This window comes from Buteo buteo, chromosome 4 (assembly GCF_964188355.1).
Source record: "Buteo buteo chromosome 4, bButBut1.hap1.1, whole genome shotgun sequence".
Classification (NCBI taxonomy): domain Eukaryota; kingdom Metazoa; phylum Chordata; class Aves; order Accipitriformes; family Accipitridae; genus Buteo; species Buteo buteo.
This window is the reverse complement of record NC_134174.1, coordinates 58095683-58113508: the sequence shown is the minus strand read 5'-3', so window position 1 is coordinate 58113508 and position 17826 is coordinate 58095683. Positions and strand designations below refer to the sequence as shown.

At 44.4% G+C, this 17826-nt stretch overlaps 1 protein-coding gene across 1 annotated transcript in view; it reads left to right on the top strand.

Annotated features, from left to right (window-relative positions):
• XPNPEP1 (X-prolyl aminopeptidase 1) overlaps positions 1 to 16206 on the top strand; it is a 32526-nt gene extending 16320 nt beyond the window's left edge. Inside the window, exons 10-21 of the mRNA XM_075026341.1 lie at positions 821 to 1031; positions 4618 to 4707; positions 6045 to 6095; positions 7253 to 7311; positions 8004 to 8081; positions 8614 to 8685; positions 10495 to 10555; positions 11369 to 11438; positions 12656 to 12829; positions 13713 to 13789; positions 14519 to 14617; positions 15648 to 16206. Of these exons, the coding sequence (XP_074882442.1) occupies positions 821 to 1031; positions 4618 to 4707; positions 6045 to 6095; positions 7253 to 7311; positions 8004 to 8081; positions 8614 to 8685; positions 10495 to 10555; positions 11369 to 11438; positions 12656 to 12829; positions 13713 to 13789; positions 14519 to 14617; positions 15648 to 15776 (1171 nt within the window). The 3' untranslated portion in view covers positions 15777 to 16206. The remainder of the gene's footprint in view (positions 1 to 820; positions 1032 to 4617; positions 4708 to 6044; positions 6096 to 7252; positions 7312 to 8003; positions 8082 to 8613; positions 8686 to 10494; positions 10556 to 11368; positions 11439 to 12655; positions 12830 to 13712; positions 13790 to 14518; positions 14618 to 15647) is intronic.
• Positions 16207 to 17826: the final 1620 nt, after the last annotated feature.

Here is a 17826-nt window from a genome sequence, read left to right as displayed (position 1 = left end):
TACTCTCCTCCCCTGATCAGAGCTAGAGAGGCAGCTGAGAGCTCTGCTGTGCTCCTCAGCACCTCAGTTAACTTGCTGGGTGACCTTGGGCATGATGGCTGACCCCTCTGTCTGTCACCCTGAGATAACGCAGAGGGCCCTTGCAGCCCTGGGTGAAATGTGGGTAAGAGCCAATGCTGGCCTGGATGTTGGAAAACTTTTCTTTAATGTCATTGATGAGTCACTTCTAAACTGCAGGGACTGTGTAGAAAAGTTTCAGGGCTGGCTTATGACAGAAGGTTTCTTTCTTGTGACTGCCCCCTACAATGAGCCTCAGCAAGCACAGTCTTTTAGAGGCATCTCCAAGCTGCTAGCTAGATGCATCTGAGGTAAAACCTGGCTGGGTGAGTACAGGTTGTATGTGAAGGTTGAGGTGAACTCTCCAGTTCAGTGAAAGCGAGAGCAATGTGGAACTTAGAACAACAGTAGCTTTTCCATTTCCAGATGTTGCCCTTAAAAATCAGAGAATGGCCATTATTTGCCTCTATTACTCTCTCCTGCTTGAAGCGCAGTGATGGGATGCAGCCATTTTGAATGTATCATACAAACAAAAATGCTATCAGCTCCTTTCCTCTCAGCAGGGTGGTACATCTTAATTTCAAAGCAGGATTTGAGCTGTGTGAAGGCCAGCGTTTAAAACAATGTAGGACAAAGTGTAGTGCATAATTAACGAACTCCTTTCTCCCTGAAATGTCACCAGAATGGTTTCTCCTTCCCTCCTTTACTCCAACCACTGTCAGATGTGGTCCCACCTATCTGCTCTGTCTGATTTGTTTCTCAGGCTCTTCATCGATGGTGACCGGATGACAGACCCAGCTGTGAGGGAGCACTTACAGCTCGACTCCACCCTGGACCCTGAGTTTAAAATCCAGGTGATGCCCTACGGATCTATCCTGTCAGAGCTGCAGGCTGTTGGTGCAGGCCTCTCACCCAAGGAGAAAGTGTGGCTAAGTGACAAAGCCAGCTATGCTCTGACTGAGGCCATTCCCAAGGTTAGTGGCCCTTCCAAGAGAAAATATTTTTCTTCTCTCTGCTCAGTGTGGTCAGGAACGGTATTAATGAGGGCAGCTGGCCTCAGCTTCCCCTCTGCAAAGCATGATGCAGGCTGGACCTTGTGCGGAAGGGATCCAGCCATGCTGAGGTATCGAGGGGTTGTTAATCCTGGGGTTGCTCTCGCTGGAGCTGCCCTTCCAACTCATTAAGCCGATTTACCCAAAGAATTGTCAGCTTAAGATAAGACAAGTACAGTGAGAGAGGGGAGGGAGAGAGGGAGCGGGGTGAACTCGGGTCATTCTGCCCATGGCTGGAGCATCAGCCTTATGTGGACCGGTGGTAAGAGCTGGAAACTTGCAGAAACTGAAGCAGGGAAGTTGAGCAGGACTTTTGGGAGGGGGCATTGGGCTTGATCTAAGTGTCTGAAGATGGTTCCCCTTATTTATTTCAGTGGCTTGAGGATATCGGGCAATATGTGACATCTTGTACCGAAGACAGGAGGGACAGGGCGACAGAGGTGTTGCAGCAGGGAACCTTGTGAGGACACGGACAACCTGCAGGCACTGGTTGTCCATGCAGTGAGTGCATCTGCTGAGGGACAGTTGTAGCATCAGAGTAATTTCTGTACAGCTGTACTTGCTATATCTTACCCTTGTACTTGAACTTGGCTGTCTGGGAGTCCTGCAGTCCACCTAATATTCCAATAGTCATGAAGGGAGATATTCAAGGAAGGACACAGCAGCAACTATGGACAAATAAGCTGGTTTCCATGCTTCTTGTGTACATCTTTTGTTTGCTAGAGATCACATTCTCTAGAATGCCATCCAGTTTACAGAGATACCTAGTACCTAACAGATAGTGAGTAAATACTGCTGTGAGTCAGGGACCAGTGGGTATTTTCCAGATGTTGCCTTGGAAGACTAGACCCGCTGAACAGAATCTGTTCTTGTGCTGGGTTACTAAACAGTCCAGGTTTACCACCTGCAAATCACAGGCCTCTGATGAAGGGGTTGGTGAAGGAAAAACTAAATTGTAAAAAGTGTTTAGCTGCCAGTCTGCATTCACCAATGACCAGGTTTTTGCGTCACCAAGGCCGGCAGATATCTCCTACCTGTTTCATATACTGCATGGTTGTGCTGCAGGTGTGCGTATGATAACAGCCATACCTGTGACAACAGAGCTAACTTATGGGGTCTGAAGGCTTTTTGTGTATACAGGAATTTTAAGAGTGGTCTTAGCTTTGTGTCTTCCAAAAGACACAATCCTAAGAGCAAGGTCTGTTTGTGTATCCCCAGGCTGCCACAGTTTGATACCAGCACAAATCTCTGCTTAAACTTTCCAGCTGTCATGACCAGAGTAGCAGGAACCGTGCATTATTTTTCTCCAGTGATGACATTCACTTATATACCTTAATAGCTTCATTGCACTTGGTTCATCAGGACAGGTGGTAAAACCAAAGAGGTCTGGAAAGTTTTGTTGTTTTCAATGTATCCCTTTAATATGGGATGTGGCTCTCTGTGCCTTTGCACTGAATTGAGGAAATGTGCAGTTTGCCTTGTGTGGGTTTTTGTTGTTGTTGTTGTTGTCTTAAAAACCAACAAGACAAGTACATGAGGAAGATAGACAGTTTTTTGCCCCTGCTCAGGGTTAAATCTTCTGACACCGTTAATCTGTTTCTAGGTGCAAATGGCCTCTTAATACAGAATACTGACATTTTGCCCACTCTCATTCAGGATAGCAGAAAGCATAGAGTCTATGGAGCATTTGGGATAAATTGTTGCTCTTTTGAGTTCAGAGTAGAATACCCCTTGCTGTAGTTGGAGTCAATGGACTAACCCCAGTTTGGGTAGGTTGCTGTAGATCATTTACACATAGCATCCATATGGAGAAATACAGCAGGTCTGGCCTAGATTAAGGAGTGTAATGGGTTGTAGTGACATTATTTACCCTGTTAGCACTGGAAGTTTTGGCTGATACTGAGTCATTACAATGCTACATAACCTCTATACACAATGGGAAAGTCCCTGCCTGAAGATGTTCTGTGCAATAGAAAGCAGGAGAGGGAGGACTGAAATGTCTTGATTAAAAACCACTTAGAGAGTCAATGAAAGAGCCAGAAGTTTCCTAGTTCCTCATGCTGGGTGTTTTTCTCCAGCTCTACACCACTTTACACCAGCTGAGCAACTGGCCTGGGGTGCTTTGAAGAGCCCCAGTGCTGGAAGTCCATCTACTGTCTGCTTCCATCAAAGCCAGATATTGACCCTGGCAAAAATCCAGTCCGTTATTAAACACACATCTGCAGACTCTTTATAGATTTGCCTACAGCTGCATGTAAATATGCTTTTCACAGAAGATTAATAGAACCTACCAGTATCTGTAAAAGTCAAGCCAATCTAAGAACCTGACTGTTGAGAAGTTTTGTACTGACTCTGATAAAAGGACTTTCCTGACTTTCTTTTGGCTTCTTCAGTACTTTAGTTTCTGCATAATGTAGTGTAACTGTCTTACTATTTTTAAGAATTTGGAAACTGTAAGCCTGTAGGATTTGCGTGAAATTGGTCTTTGTTGAGGGTCTACCGGGCCTTTCCCATGAATTTGAGTGATGTTTATTTGTATGCTAGTGCACTGAGAATGGGAAAATGGCATGTTGCTTGGGCTGTGCTTGTGTAGGTGCTCATCCCACCTCCTGATATATAATGGGTAGAGCAGAGAACTGTGGGGCAAAAGACTTGTTTTTATTCCTTCTTCTGATGCCAAGTGTGACAAGACTTGGGCAAGTCACCTCAGTTGGTGAATTTCTGAAGACGTGCTCAGAACCAGCCAAGCATTCCTGCTAATCTAAGGACGGCTGATGTTTTGGGAAGTGCACAGTGGCAAGGGATCACTTACTAGTTCTTATTGCAGGGCCGCCCCGTCCAGGCACAGGAAAGCATTGTCTCAAACCACTGATGTAAGCTCCTTTCAGAAGTGGACAGTATGTAAAACTCAGCTTTGCACAGGCCTTTCATGTTTCTTGGGGCCTTGATGTGTTTGTCAGAGCTGTTGATCATTAGAAGTAGTGATGCTCAGTGCTAGGGGAACCAGAGCCTTGAGGGGCCCACCAGGTTCAGCTCCAGTGCTTGGTACCTGGGCTGGATACCCTTTGCTCCCTGATACTTAAGGGTGACAGGTAACAAGGTGACTTTTTAGGTCTGTTTGCACAGCCTAAGTTCCACCTGAGTCCCTGGGATTGGTGTTTCTCATTGACTGTCTCTGGGCCTTTAGTGTACATCAGCAACAGGAAAGCCATGGCTCAGACATTGATATATATGATGTTTAGGACTTCCAAATCTTCACCCTGCTTCATGACAAGCTGTTGACCCTTTAGTTCCTTGGATTACCCTGTGGCTGTTCTTCCTTCAGTCATGGACTGTTTCTCCTCTTTATTCCCCAGTGCATTTAGCTGACTACTGGCAACCAGTATCTCACAGCACTGAAGGTTGAGAGAGACTGCCAAAGTACAAATTGTGGCCAGGCTGAGTTATTAAACCTGTAGGATTATGTAGTCTGACTAATCCACAAGTAATCCCTGTCCTTCTGCTGCAGGCTTACCGATACCTCACCCCATATACCCCCATCTGCATTGCAAAAGCTGTGAAGAACGCATTGGAAACAGAAGGCATGAGAAGAGCACATGTAAGTGAAGCCTTGAGAGCCTCCTTGCACATGGCAAGAGGTTTGCTTTATGTTTAGGGAAAAAAATGACATTTTCCTTTCAGTTTTAGTGTTTTGGATTAAAAAATAAATAAGAATTTGGATGGCAGGATAAAAATGGTTTTCTATCAGACATCTACTGCTGTTGAAGCAGTTTTTTTGCTTGTTTAGCATTCCCTTGGAGTGAAGAACAACATTTGTCATAGTGCGAGGAACCAACCTTGCTCTGTTGGAAGACCATGCAGACTTGAGAAGTGTTGTTTAGAATATGGGCCATCAAAGTGATGTTCTTTCCCCTTTGCTAGTTCTGTTGTCTTTCTCAGTGGAGTCTTCAAATTGTTATCACTTGAATAAACACAACCTAAAGAACACAGAGAAATTCTTCAACACATGGTGCAAAACACAGGCCAGGATGTTCAGAAGCAACCAGTGTCCTCAAAGCACTGTGTTTTTGTGTCATCATCATGATACTCTGAAAATGAGGCTGATTTCCTGGAAAGGTTCATATTTTGAAGCAAAGAACCTGCCTGTGAAACAGGTTCGCGGTGGGGCTGTAGTTTTCTTTTGTTTATTTCCTGTTAATTTTCAAGCAGGAGTTTACACAAGAGGTGAAATGTCCAGAATTGCCAGCCCTGCTTTAACTGGCACTTGTCCCATATTTTCTGCTACTTTCTTGGGAACTGCTACTTTCTATTTCAATGCTTTTCTTTCCCTGTTAGTTAAGGGGGAGTAAAAATACTTGTACTGAGCAGAGACACTTTGTCACCTGCCACCTGAGGACAAAATTGTGCCTTGCTCTTGTACACTTGTCTCCTGCTTCTTGCCCCTGCACGCTGCAAGCATGTAGAAAAAAAGAAGAAAAATGGGGGTCATCAGGCAAGAAAGAAGCCAGAAGCTGTGTAACAGAGACTGTGTGGTGCCTCTGTGCCTGAAGGGCATGTTGCCCTGTCGTATCGCCAAATGTGTCGTGTGGTTACCTTCCATGATCTGAAATGCAAGGTCTTGTGTGTTGAAGCAAGAGAGACTTGAAAGTCATGTGTGGGGTAAAGCCAGTGTTTGCTGAGTGCTTCGTAATTCTTCACAGTAAGATAACTCCCAGCGGTAAACCTTTATTAATGTTTATTTAATTGTCCAGATACATTTCCAGTGCTTGTATTAATTACAGGATGCAGAACCTGGAAAGACCTCTTAGAACATCTCTTGCTTTGTGTTTCTGAAACTTGCGTTCAAATTCTTTTGCATCAAAAACTGTTTATACTAAGGCTTGATAAATCTTTTTTTCTTCTCAATTCCCTTTTCTTGTGCCTATTTTAACATAGATTAAAGATGCTGTTGCGCTGTGTGAGCTCTTTAACTGGCTGGAGAAAGAGGTAGTGTATTAATTTTTTTTTTTTTTAACTTGGAGGTTTTATTGCTATGTAAAATTCTTCATTAGCATAAACTTTTTGATAGTCTTTATAATGCCTTTGCTGAAAGTGGGGAAACAGTTGGGGTTTTATCTGTTTTTGGGGGGGGGATTTCAATCATGCTTTAATCCAAGGCTGAATGAATTTTTTTGAAAACATACTCCCATTCATTTTACACAGACCGAAGCCAGAGCAAGTGAGAAATGACCTGAACAGGCTTAATATAGTGTTCATACTGTCTCGTGCTGGTTTGATGGTGTAAATCATGAAGTAATACCCAGTTTGGTGCAATACTTTGGAATTATTCTTATGGTAATCAGTGTTGTCTGGCAGTATGGGCAGATTTGGTATTTATGAATGGAGAGGTGCAGTCATGCCCATGTGCAGTGAAAATGGGATAAAGACAAGTTACTCATGTTTTCTCTGGGTTAGAAGTACACAGTGAAGGTGCAGAGTGCCAGGTGTTACACAGCAACTTACTAAGCTCTGCTCCTTCTGTGCTACTACATGTCTGAGTCCATTGACTTCACCTATGGAGATGGCTTGAAGACTTCCAGAAGGTGCCTTTTTACATGTCTGAGTACCTCAAGAAGTCTGCCTCAGGGGTTATGAAACCTAGGTCTTGCTCCCCTTTGTCTGTTGTCCAGTCCTGGGGAAGTTGTGTCACAGGTTAATTAATCAAATGCACAAATTAAAATTTAATGTCCTTTGTTTTTCCTGCAACTGCTTCCATTTCTGATTTAAAAGCATAAAAATTCTGCTAACACCATGGGCTGTTGGAGACAACTGTTTAAGCTTAGTGTAGCCTGTCTGTGAAGAGATGTTGCCTTGTGAGATGTTACATCTGTACGTTATCTCAGTGAAGGTAATACCGCACTAACTGCTCCCTAGGCAGGGTTCAGCAATCCTGCTGTGACTGTCTCTGCTTCCTGCTTCTCACATGCCCTGCGCAATATTGCTAGGTTTGTGTTTGTCATTACTGAGGAATGAGGGCAGAAAACCTGGAAAGAGGCCACTTCAAGATTGGGTTTCATAATGCACAGGCAAGGCCTGGTGCTTAAACATATAGCATTTTCTTTGCTTGTTGGTGTACTAGTTCAACCTACGTCTCTGTCCACTAGGTTCCAAAGGGAACAGTAACAGAAATAATTGCTGCAGACAAAGCAGAGGAGTTTCGCAGGTAAAAAGTAAATCCCTTGTGAGGATGTTTTCTGGGTGGCTTTTTTATCCTTTGTTTTTCTGTTACTCTTTAGAAATCCAGCTCACTCACAGATATATTTTACCTGAGCACAAACCATTACTGCAGGATTTCTTTGAACACTTGAAAGAGTTGGGGAAGAATTGGGTCTCTTGGGAGATACAAGTCCCAGCCCACTGGATCCTGTCCCTTTTCCTTTTGAGATAGCAATGAGGAGTGCTGCAGGTTAGGACACTGAAATATGAGACAGTTACTTTCTTACCACAGAGAAGTTGATGTAAGAGTTAGATTTCCTCCTCTTCTGATGGAGAATGAGCACCATCTGTATTGAGAGATACTCCCATATGTACATTGACAGGACCTCTAAAAATACCTTTGAGGAAATAAGTAACAAAGAGTAAATTGTTCAGGACATCTCTTCCCTGGGTGGTCTGAGCGGTAAATTTTCTGCATGTAAGGAAAGAGTGGAGATGGAAAGCAGGTTTCCACATGGTTGGGAGGATAGGGCTTCGATCTGTACAATTCTCTTACCCAATTATGCTTGCCCTGATAGCTTTCAAGGCTAAGGGGAAGGCTGAGGTGATGTGAAATTGAGGATGGGGCACTCCAGGTGCCCAAGGTGCCTGGTGTGCTCCTCTTGCTTGTGCCGTAGTGATCACAATCTTTTCTTTCAGCCAACAGAATGACTTTGTTGAACTGAGTTTTGCTACCATATCAAGCACAGGTCCAAATGGAGCCATCATTCACTACAAGTAAGAGAAACACAGCTTCTCCTTTCATCCTTCAGCAAACATAGTTGGAATGAGCTGTCTAGCTTCTTTGTGGAGTCACAACAGAGTACTCCAAGGAGATGTAGTCACTGTTGATTGCCATTTTGCTTTATTCCACCAGAGCTTCCACACTTACTAAATAAAGATCTCTCCCTGATGGTAGCATGCATGTATTATGATGCTGATCTGCTCAGGGGCCATAGATAAGGGCTATTTTGGGGATAGAAGTCTGGGAAGGATGAGTATGAAGTGCAGACTATTCTGAAATATGTCCAGGAACAGATGTTGAGGGGTTTGCTGGAAGCAACAAAGGTATTCACTGTACTGTAGTGCTATTTAGACAAATACACTTCTCGGTATGATCCCTGGCTCAGCCTGTGTGGGATTTCCATCACTGCCACAAGAAATCAGAGCCGACGCGTCCAAGCTTGCGCTTAATATGGTTTCTGGACTGTAGACGTGGGCTGGAGACCTTAAAACTATGGAACAAAAAACTTTGTGTTTAACTGAACAGGCCGGTTCCTGAGACCAACAGAACGCTGTCTGTGAACGAGATCTACCTCCTGGACTCAGGAGCACAGTACAAGTGAGTGGGATGAATGGTGCTGAACTGCGATGTTTTCTGCTCCCAGTGACCACCTGCAGGGTCAGCTCACAGTTGCTGTGGCAAGCATGGCAACGTGTAGTTTTGAGTGCAGTGCTACTTCACAGAGAGCTTGCTCATTGTATCATTCAGGAGGGAGTTTGTGGGATTATGAATATAGAATATAGCCAAGTGCATCAGTCAGTGGGTGACTGATCCATGACAGGAGGCCCTGAGCTAGGCTCAGGACAGCAGACTAGGGCTGCTGACAAGCCTTGTCTGGGGTAGGGGATGAGATCTAAAAGTACAGTTCCTGTCTGAGTCCCATTACCAGCGTAATGGTAGCTGTGCTGTAGCTGGTGGTGCATGTTTCTGTTGCAGCTCTGCTCCGCTGGCACATTGGTGTTAGAGCTGCAGGGAACAAGGGGCAGGCCTGACTGCCCTGGTTTAGCCTGGGGCTGCCTATACAGCAGCCTGCACAGCTGAGTGAGGCACCTACCCTGCCAGGATCTGCCCTATGGGCAGATTTGACTGATGTTGAGGTCAGAACAAGGTGGGGCAAAGGAGCAGGACAGCACTGCCCTGTGGTGTTCTCTGCCTTTCCAGAGAGACTCAGAGGCAGGGTTTCTCATCCCAGTGGCCACTTGGGTCTCAGGTGTGTTTTTGGGAAGGCGTCATGTCTGTTGACTCACTCAGTGCTGTTTTGACAGTGCCATTCAGTGGCCTCAGTCTCTGCAGCTGTTTACTGTGGGACTCTTACTCCATGGAAAATGAAAGAAATGATGTTTTTAACCAGTGTAAATAGATGAGAAGTGGCTTGTTCAGAAAGATGTAGGACAGGCCTGGCTGCTCCTTTGAGATGAGCTTTGTCTTTAGAGCTATGCCTTTTTGTTATGTCAGTCAGGAAGAGCTTTGAAAAAGAACCATACAGACATCCTTTGATAAGGTTTTCACAAGGAGATCTTTTTTTCCTCCCCTCTTATGGCCTAATTAATGATTTCCTTCGTGCCACTGTGAAAAGCAGCCCTTTGAATACAATATAAGCTGGACATCAATGGCACTTACCACAGCATTGTGACAGGGATACTCCGCTTGTCCCTGCTGAGAAGTTAAACCGTGAGTTCTTTATGACCATGGCCTGTGTGTGCTGGGGAGAAGTGTAGGCGCAGGAGTGAGTGTTTCAAAGGGAACTCATTATTTCAAGAGCTTCTGTGTTTTTGACAGCAGGCTCAAAATTATATTTGCGGAAGGAACTTGGAGCCAGTTTCTGATGTCTCAGATTAACCCCTATCCAAATGCTGGATAACTTCTAGAAATCTTAGCACAAGACATCCTGAGGATGAAGGGGACACTATACTCCCTTACACTTCCCTTCCCTGAGCTGGTATCTGTCATTTGTGCATAAGTATATATTTTTAAGCTGCTAATGAATCATCTTCCATACAAATAAGACTAAATTTGGTCTTCTCTGTTCTGGTCTCAGTGGGCAGGTACCAGTTGCTAAGCCTCAAATTAGCATCATTTTAATGAGCAGTTTAGATTCTAATTTGAGAAGAGCTTTGGGATGCTTATGGGTGAAAGATAACATTTTGAATTGTAAATCATTATTGCTACATGTGGGACGTGTGTTCAGGAATTTTTGAGATTAGGAACTGTTACGTCATGTCTTGCGTAGCACAGAGTAGATGACTTTACCCAGTTATGAGTTTGGTTGGTTTGCTGCAGTGTGACTGGGTTTTCTGTGCATTCTTAACTTTGACCTTTGTTTTTCCCTCATCCCTTCGCTTACTGCATCTTTGTTTGCTTCTGAAGAGATGGTACAACAGATGTGACCAGGACAATGCATTTTGGCACACCATCAGCCTATGAAAAGGTGAGTTGGCACCTCAGTGTGGTTTGCGATCTGACCCTTATTATTAGAGATACTTAAACAAATTAGTAATGATGTGCCCTATTGCTATGGTTACTTATTTAACAATATGTGACAGCATTTTGATAAAGACTGAAAAGGAGGCTGTCAGACTTCCAAAATATAAACCAAGTGATTTAGAGAATGACACCTTTCTATCTTAAAATGCACACCTCTCATCTGCAAAGCGACATCTCTCTTCTAAGAAATAATAAAATCAGCAGGCTGAGAATAAACATTACTGGCTTGTCCAACATGGGAGTTAGAGGGGGTTAATTTAGTGCAAAGCTCAGTGTCTAATGCAAGGCTGCAGTAGTGGTTTGTGTCTAGTGTACTGTATCAAAACCCAGTCTCAGACTTATCTGAGAAGGTCCATGTTGGAAATTCAGCAACGTATTTTTGTTTATTTTAAATTGCGTCTTTAATTAAAAATAATTTCATCATTATAGTTCACTCAGTGATGAAAATATGCTGTAGGGTATGCTCAGGAAGTAAAACTACAGCCACAAAGCGTATCAGTCATGTAGGTCAGGTGAATTCTGCTGCTAAACCTGCAGTCTGTGACACATTCTCCATAATTAGTGGAGAAAGATCTTCAGAGTAATTTAAACTCTTTCTACTCATGGTTTGCTTTGGCATTGCCAGCCATAGGAGAGCATGAGCAAGTCTTCCCAGATTCTCTGCAATTTGCTACAAGATGCAGTCTTTCTTTCCATTCCTGGGGAAGACAAAGTTTTGCCTCTCCCTGTTTACTTATGGCACACATTTCTTTGACAGGAATGCTTCACCTATGTCCTGAAGGGACATATAGCTGTGAGTGCAGCCATCTTCCCAAATGGAACCAAAGGTATGTTGGTGAGTTGGAGTGTTTTGACCACAGCAATGACCTCTGAAGAACCATTGAGTGGTCTGAGCGCAACGTTATGGTTGACAGGTCCAGATGTGTTAGGCAGATGTTGATGTAACTGTCTGTGTCTGTTTCCATCACAACATTTTGGATTCTGGATTCCTGATGCCTTCTCTCTCAGCATCAACCAGTGCTGAAAATTCTGAGGGGGGGAGTCTGAAGGGTGTTCAAAGTGCTCTGGTTCTAGGGTGATAGTGGCTTTCATCAATCAATGGCACTCTTACACATCTGTGGCCTTTCTGTGCTTGGAAGTTGTCTTTATGCTTTACTCATGGCCCTGTCAAAGTGAGAGGTCACTTTCCAGCTTCAAAAGGACTGGCTAATTCTCTTCCAGTTAATGTGAAATCTCTTTTATCAGTGAGCAGCATGGGAAAATGACACACAAAGGAGCTCTTTTGATTTTATGCAGGAGAAGCTGACATACATTCACCCCTGGTGAATTTGTTGCAGAGCTATTTTCTCCCTCATCAGACACCTTACACAAAGATGCCTCTTTTCAGAGTTTTCTCCAGTTTGTGTTCTTGGGTAGGTGAGGAAAATGCAGCTGTATTGGGGTACAAGAAACGCCAACTGAAATTGGAGGGTGTCTGAACTTGGACATAGGGGCTTGGTGTTCACATGCAGGCAACAGAAATTCTCTGCATTCTGGTTGAAATGATCTGAAATGACTGGACATCCAGGCAAGAAGTCTGGCTGATTAGTTCACCGAATACAATTGGCAGGTCTTCTACTTTGAATTCACTTAGTGCAGCTAACTTTAAGAAAAGTACTGAATTCTCTGGGACATTTGACCACTAGATTCTTTTCTGAAAGTCCTAGTGGAGCAAGCAGCAGTGCAATGTTTCTGTTACAGACTGTCTTCTGAAGAGCTGTGTAACAGGAAAGAGAGAGAGGGGCTCTTTAGTTGAGAAAGAGCTTGAATGTCAGACTTGCCAAATCTGCCCTGTAACTTCTAACAATCCAATGACTTGCTTTCTTTGGTTGGTGGTGGGGTTTTTTTGAGCGGGTGGTGGTGGTGGTTTTCTTTGGTTTGGTTGGTTGGGGTTTTTTTGCATGTTTTCCAGGTTTGAGGCTTCAGTGTGATTATCAGCATCTCCGAGGGAACCTGACTTGATCAAATTGTCTCTCCATGTCTGTCTCTTCCCCTTGGCCTGCAGGTCATCTTCTAGATTCCTTTGCCCGCTCTGCCTTGTGGGACTGTGGTTTGGATTACCTGCACGGGACAGGACATGGAGTTGGCTCTTTCCTAAATGTACATGAGGGTCCTTGCGGCATTAGCTACAAAACCTTTGCAGATGAGCCTCTGGAGGCTGGCATGATTGTCTCTGATGGTATTTAGCATTGGTTATTCTCTCTGATTACTGGGGGAGGGACCAAGCACTTTAAGATGCAGAGGGAATAAATCTGACAACGGTGTAAAGGAAAGGTAGGATTATAAGCTCTGGTCCTGCCTCCTCAGTTTGTTATTTTAATTGTCATTTAAGCTCTCTGGGTAAAGACCCTCATTCTAGCTCTTTCACCTTCCATAAAGCATCTTTTCAGTCGGGTGCTGCAGGTCTGCTTCCTGCTGTCTACAGTTCAAACCTCAGCAGAGCTGTGCTGCTGACCAGCCCAGCTCTGGCATGCTGCCTCCCCTTCTGCAGTGGAAGAGCTGGCTACAGTACAAGGTGGACACCAAGCTTTCAGGAGCTAATCCTGTCTTTGCTATCGGCTATTTGAGGCAGCTGTTAAATCTTTACATGCCTTACTCTTCCAGTAGTAAATTAATAGCCTGCTGGGGTTTGCTGAGAGACTTAGATTCCTTCAGGGCTGCAAACTCCTCTCAGGGAGTCAGGAGAGCACTCTAAAATAAGTAAGTGTTTTGGGGAAGGTGTTAACCACCTGCCTTCCATAAAGACGTTAATATCGTCAGAGTTTCTGGTATTTGGAACACATGTAGTCTGTGCTCTCTCTTGACTTGCAAGGAGACTCTCTGAGCTTGAGGGCTGTCTGTCTTGTTTCTCCTCTTTTTGAGAACTTTTGCTGTCACCTTGCTCGGAGCTTCTGTGCAGATTAAGTAGAGTCAGCAATTTGTTTGCCTCTGTGGATGCCTGATGTCAAGATTGCTTAGTGACTTCAGTGGACTAAAGCCATGGAAGGGAAGTTTGGCCATAGGGAGTAAGTACTTGCACAGTGCAGCTATGTGGCTTAGTTAATTACTGTCTGTTTCTGCAGAGCCTGGGTATTATGAAGATGGGTCCTTTGGGATCCGAATAGAAAATGTTGTCCTCGTGATCCCTGCCGAAACCAAGGTGAATGACCTGCTCAAGATGCGCTTTTCTCCATGACTCACTTGTTTTAAAACTTAAAGTACTGGAACTCGGGGTGGGACCATGCTACAGACAGCTGAATCCTACTCAAGACTCCCGGTCTCCAAAACCCTGCTTTGGTGAAGACTGATTCTAAGTCTGCCTTACTAAGGGGGGCACAGAAGACAGTTCTGCTTCTGCAGGGTTTCCATAGGTTGAAATGTGTATGTGAGAGTTGTTTTAAAATGTTTTCTGTCTGGATGTCAAAGACCAGAAGCAAATTTATTCAGCCCCTTTATTCATCTTTTATCAACCCTTTATTCAGCTGTAGAGTTGGTTGATCTTTTCAAGGCGGGATCTTTTTCTCTGATAGAGAGTCCTCAGTGGCCATAGAAACAAAACTGCAGACAGATTTTGACATTATATTTGCCGGTCTGGCTGCCTTATGCTTTTAGAAATGCAAACTGAAAATGGCCATATATAGTCATGAAGCTGAGTCCTGTACTGTGACCTGGGACATGGCCTTTAAAAAGTGACCATTGAAAGAAATAGCTAAGGTTTATATTGAGATTCCTTGATTGAGCTATAAGAAAAATGTTATTGTAAATTGCTACCCTCTCATCTGAATGTTACATGGGTTGTTCTGTAGTGATGACATGAACCGAGAAGTAAGTGTGATCTGGCTAGAGCTGTTTCTAAAAATTTACAACCCCGTTTGTTTTTCTGCTGCAGTACAATTTCAAAAACAGGGGGAGCCTGACTTTTGAACCCTTAACCCTGGTTCCAATCCAGACGAAAATGATTGATGTTAATTTGCTGACACAAAAAGAGGTAAGTGAAACAGTAGGTTTGTATTGCATTCTTTGCACTAGAACGAGCTTGTTCTGTTCTGTTTACAGGAACCACTGGCCTCTATTCTGTTTCATAGATCCAGAGACCAGTCCTGAGCAATCTGACTTAATTTTAAACTTGATTCAGCTTTGAGTGCGAGGGTGGACTAGACGAGCTCTCCAGAGGTCCTTCCAACCTAAATTATTCTGTACTGAAGGCAGCGAGCACCCTTCCGATGACGTTATTTTGGTAGTTCCTTTGGTATGGTATTTGCTGCTATCACCTCTTTTCCTACTCCTGCCTTAATTTGCTTCTGTCCGACTATCATGCTGTCTCCCCAGAGACTTATACTAATGACTGTCCTATGTTGTTGTCTGGATCCGCTTGTGACCAAGCCCATTCAGCCACACCACATTCTGCAGTACATACGGACTCTGAGCAGACATCAGTGATACCTGCTCAGCAGCAGTTGTTTCCTGAATAGCTTTGTACTCTAAACTTTCTGTTTAGGTCTCCCACTACCTTCAATGTGACATGTTTCATCCTGTTTTTCTAGCATATTCTTTATTTTGCCTCAACCCATCGTCCTTTTCTGAATGGTAGTCCTATTTGCATTTCCTTTTTCTGAAGAGGACTGTGAAGAGTACCAAGATCCGCTGTAACTCAGATCAATAGGGCAACATGTGTCTCAGGACTGCGTTGTTCGGTTACAAATTTGCAAAGCTATTTACTAGACTGTGCCAAGGTAGCTATTCTGACTTGCTGGAGGCAGTGGTTTGCAGAGACTTTAAATGCTTGTCAGCTGAACTGAACCTTGGCTCCTCTGAAAACCCAGGACAAATTGCTTCAGTTCCTGCCCTCATTAAATTTACAAGTTACTTCCACCTATTAGAGGTCTGTCTCTTTGGGATGGGATCCCATCCCAGCCTAACAGCTCAATCCCAAGGAGCACAAGGGCCTACAAATGTCTTTGGCTGTACATAACCCTTCAGCGTTTATACTGAATGTCATACCCCCTCCCTTTCTCTAGTGTAACTGGGTGAACGACTACCATCAGAAGTGCAGGGAAGTAATTGGAGCAGAACTGGAGAGGCAAGGCCGGCATGAAGCTCTTCGGTGGCTCATCCAGGAGACAGAACCTCTCATCAGAGTTCAGTAGCACCACAGCTGTCTGTGATGTATAGAACATCAGGACCACTCGGTGTCACAATAATCTGTGTCTTCATGGCCCTTGACACCGCTGGGAGAACGTTCTTCAATAAACCTTTGGAAATCAGGAGGGAATTTCATGTAGTGTTTCTCTCCCCACAACACGTGTGGGTAATGGGGGGGGTAAGCAGGGTTACTGTCTGAACAATTTTTTTTTGTGGGGGAGGGGTTGACAATAGAAAGCAAACAAAATAAATAAGCATGTTGCCTTTGAAACAGGGGTCTTATTGAAATAATCATTCTAAGAGGCAATACTGGAATATTTTATACTCTCTGATTTTTCACTGTGAAAACTCAGTATTTTTGCATACTTGGGTTCCAGTTGCTAAAATGCTACCCACACAGCAGGACTGATTACTGAATAAAAGATTCCAACCCGCTGTTTGCTCCGTCTGCCTTCTCTTGCAGTCAGTGATGTGTTGGGTTTGACAGACTGAAGAAGGGCAAGAACCAGATAATTCCACCTTTATGTGTGCATCCAGCTCAGACAGTGAAGAAATATGTATAGCGCTGCCCTGTGCTAGGCGCTGGGCAGATGTTGAGGAGAGGCCTGACAGGAGCAGTCAGTTCTGTCTGTGCTTTGTGACAGATCGTGGAAGGGATGTGGTGACACTCAGCAGAGGTTTATGTGTGCAGTGCACCCAGGCCAGTACTTCTATTGTTATGATGTACTGAGTACTTGTATAACCCTTGGCAGCACAGGATGCTTGGGCAGTATCATGGAATTACAGCTCTTCCTGGACACAAAGCAATTATTAAGTTTTAAAAAAAAATAAAAATGCATACAATGGACAAAAGAAGGTCTCTGCAACTTTGGTTCAAAATCAGCCTGGCCTTGCTCACCAGGAACCGTGCTCTGGACTGCCAGGCAGTGCACAAAGACATCTAGTGGTTAAGCGAGCTACTACAAGTTAAACACAGGTAGGAGAGCTTGTCACGCCGGAGGGGGAGTGCTCTGAAAATCACTGCGTGCGGGTGCATCAAAGCATTGTCTGTAATGTTACGTGATGCGGTGAGAATATGTTTACTAAAGAAGCAGTCATTCTTAACATTTACACTGAAAGTGTTCTGATCAAACTCGAGTTCAATATTAGATCTAAAAAGAGCAATTGGGTAACACCAACTCACATTCCTGATATTTTAAAGAAATGTTCTGTGCAAATGGAAGTGTTTGTATACATAATTTTCTTCCCCTCTCCCCCCCAGGAAATTCTGAGAAGGAAATATTAATCTCTGTTAAGTGCTTGAAATTAGTATTTCCCTCAAGAGTTCTGGAAATTGGAAGCAGTATGGTGTAGCCAAACAGAAAAGGACTGGGAAGGACAACAAAGTTGCCTGCCCTCCTAGCTATGTTATCGAGGGAGGTGATAAAACCAAAGTGCTGTAAGTGCTTTAAAAGGTCATTTTCACACCCCAGCCTCTGCAGATAGGTGTATGTATTTAAATACCCAAGTGGTTTCCCACCACCACCTGGAAGTATTAGCTTTCATCTCAGCTGTGTCTATGGGAAACCTGGCTCACATACCAACCAGTCCACAGTGTTTGATGAGTACGTGCTATCAACTAAAACAGATCAGGGAAAACATTTCTTCCAAAGGTGCCAGTTGCCTCTAGGTACTGACTGTGCCACAGGATCAAAGGACAAGCGGGGGATCTCCGAACAGGTTGTGCTGCGACAAATTGGGACTTTCCCAGCAAAACCGATGTGCGCGCAGTGAGGCTGAACGGTCAGGGAGTTGTCAGCCGAACGGCGCAGCCTCCCCCGGCCGGCTGGGAGACCTCGGAGCCTGGAAGGCAGCTCCTCTCCGGGGTGATGGTGGAAGTTCCAGCAGACGACTGCTGGTCGGTGTAGACCCGCGCAGGGCTGAACTGCTGACTGCAGATGTTCCCAGGAATGGTGTCCTGGATGTCCTGGCAAAGACCCAGCCTGGGTAGGTCTCTCCTCAAACTTGAGGGCAAGTGTTTCCCACAGGAAGGCAGAAGAGGAGGATTTCTACCGA